This window comes from Belonocnema kinseyi, chromosome 7 (assembly GCF_010883055.1).
Source record: "Belonocnema kinseyi isolate 2016_QV_RU_SX_M_011 chromosome 7, B_treatae_v1, whole genome shotgun sequence".
In the NCBI taxonomy this organism is placed as follows: domain Eukaryota; kingdom Metazoa; phylum Arthropoda; class Insecta; order Hymenoptera; family Cynipidae; genus Belonocnema; species Belonocnema kinseyi.
Genome location: NC_046663.1, coordinates 91,018,763 through 91,021,539, shown reverse-complemented (window position 1 = coordinate 91,021,539; position 2,777 = coordinate 91,018,763). Strand labels below are relative to the sequence as shown.

The 2,777-nt window shown below is 28.9% G+C and overlaps 1 protein-coding gene across 1 annotated transcript in view; it reads left to right on the top strand.

Moving 5' to 3' along the window:
- The window catches only part of LOC117176062 (regulation of nuclear pre-mRNA domain-containing protein 2), a 35,708-nt gene that overhangs the window by 15,124 nt on the left and 17,807 nt on the right, over window positions 1-2,777 (top strand). Inside the window, exons 4-5 of the mRNA XM_033366065.1 lie at window positions 449-514; window positions 798-1,311. Of these exons, the coding sequence (XP_033221956.1) occupies window positions 449-514; window positions 798-1,311 (580 nt within the window). The remainder of the gene's footprint in view (window positions 1-448; window positions 515-797; window positions 1,312-2,777) is intronic.

Sequence of the window (2,777 nt, the reverse complement as noted above, 5' to 3'; positions counted from 1 at the left end):
AAATATAAATGATTAAATTCATTAAATATTGTAAATATTGTACATAATGAAATCCTTTGAAATTTTGTAAAATTCCGTGATGTCCGTTGAAATTCCCTTTTATATATTTGGAAATTCTGGAAATCCCTTGGAATCATTCTAATTATCTTAATCAGATAGACTTAAAAATGTTGAATGATTTTGCGGGTAGTATTAATTTAAAAAATGGTGAAAAAACTTTGTTCCTATGGGTATTTGTTTACAGTATAATGAAAAAAATTGAAATGTTCATCCAATTATATCGATATGAAGTCTTTATAAAATTATTGCAAGTATTCATATTATAAAATTACTAAACTTGAACATTATATGTTGTAATTTTTTATACATGGATTTCATATAAGGTTGTTTTGTTAAAAATATTACGCAACAGTAATTGCGAACAAGATGATAAGAACGCAATTTTCAGAAGAATATATTCAGCGAGAATTCGATGACTCCAACCGCAAGTCAACAGTACAGTGATGCCATAGAGGTGAGATTTTTTCTTCCATTTCTTTAAAGGATTTAAATATTGACATAATTTACTCCAATTGTTTTTAAGCTTAGACCCCTCAACTTCGAAGACTTGATTTTGAAAATCTGGAAGTTTTTAAATTCACGCCCACAATATTCGAAGGTTTTAACTTAAGACTTTACATTATTTTGCTTTGAGCAGAAAGTTCTTTCAAATTTGAAGGTTTCTCAACTCGAATACTTTGATATTTAAGATGTCTTGAAAGGTAATAATAATAATAATGATACATTACGACATTCAGGCTAGACAGTTTGAAGGAATTAATTCCTGTCCTCCGGATAAGAACGAGGATTTCAGCATCTCGAGTTTCCTGAAGACAGTTCTGCCGGGATCAGACGGAGGGAACGACTCGGGCGGAATTCCTGGTTTGGGAGATGTTCCTGATTCCTCAATATCCGATTCTTCGCACGTGGCGTACAACATTTCACATATTCCCGGAACTCCGATAAATATGAGGCTACCAGGGAATCACAGTGATTTGAATAATCACCAGATGAGCCACAGCACACCATTGCCGATGAGAACTTTGAGCGGAGGATCTCATACACCATCGCCCTACTCGAGTCAAAATAGTCAGAACAACGTTTTATCCTACGACAGTTCGCTTAATTCTGCCAATCCACTGCCTCCTCCACCGATGCCACCGCCTATTTTCCTCGACGATGAAAATTGTTACAACAAATTGCCACCCAAGTTCCCGACGTGGACACCTGCGAATGAAATCCCGAAGGAACCTGCCAATTGGGAAGAAAAAGGTTTGCTTTGTTTGATGATTGATGATTGCGTTGTTAAATTTTTATTCGATTACAGGGCTCGGACTCACGCCAATATTTAAAACTTTTTTTACTAAATAATTAATAATAATTAGTAATATAAATAATATTAATTATAATAACAAATTTTTACGGTAAATATTTCCGTACTTTAGACGTTTGAAATGATAATAATTAATTAATTTAATAAATCATTAGTTTAATTTGAAATAATTAATATTTATACTAAATTATTAAATTTATTTACCGTAACATTTTCAAATTCACTTTTTTTTCCGACCGATGCCACTATTTCTTAATTTTCCCTTCAAAAATATTTTTGAACTTTGATTGTTGGCTAAAATATCCTTTCTAACGTCTCAAGTATGAAAATATTTACCGGATATAAAAAATTAATTTAAAATACTATACATTCATTTATTATTTTCCATCTTAGGCTTCAGATTGTACATTTTCGACTTTATAAAAAGAAAAATCGTTCAAAATTCGACGATTTTAATTGATGACACTTTTAGTTAAATATTTTATAGTAGAAAATGTCCAAAATCGAATAACTTCACATTAGAATTCTAAGAAATAAACAAATTCATATTGTTTCTACGTACAATTTCCAATGAAAGCCTATATTTCGATATATTTCTTATTGGATATCGTTTAAACATTAATGATCACAGAAAGAGTTTTTAAAATCAGCAATTTGTTTTAATCACATTCTAGAGTAAACAAATATTTAATTAGAAGCATTAGAGGTCGAAAAAGCTTATAATTTAACCATTCAGGAATAAATATATTATAAATTCAATAATTCTTTAATTTAAGACTGAATCCATATCAAATCATGCTAGCTGGCCCGATTATTTTAAGTATTTAAGGGTAAAATGTGTTGTTTTTTTGCATATTTTACATTATAAACTGTACCATTTTTGAAATTCTTGAAATTAAAAAATTTGTCTTATTATTGTTTTTTTTTGTTTAATTTGTTTACTCTTTCCAAATGCATACAAAAGTGTTAAAAATATTAAAAGAATGGTCAAGTTATTTCAATGTTTTGAAAATATGAAAAAAATGTTTTTCTCAAAAACCCCATCTTTTTCCGCTGAAATTTTTTTGGAATATTAGGTAATAATATAGTTTACTTATCATTAATTACAAACTTTTTTTATTTTCAATAGAAAAAATGTGTTGTTTATTTCTTCTCTTCGAAACCTTGCCCTTTTTGCAATTTTTTAGATTTCAAGGTTTTAATTTTTGCAGTTAAGTTTTTTTTACTCTTTCTAAACCGACGATGAAAACGAGGAAAGAATAGAAAATGGTAAAGCTATTTCAATTAGTTGAAGAATTAAAAGTTTCAATGACTCGAAATAATTAATATATAGTCAACTTATGATAGTACAAAATCCACAAAAAATTGGCAAAAAATATAAGTGGGTTTTTTGAGAAAATCGCTT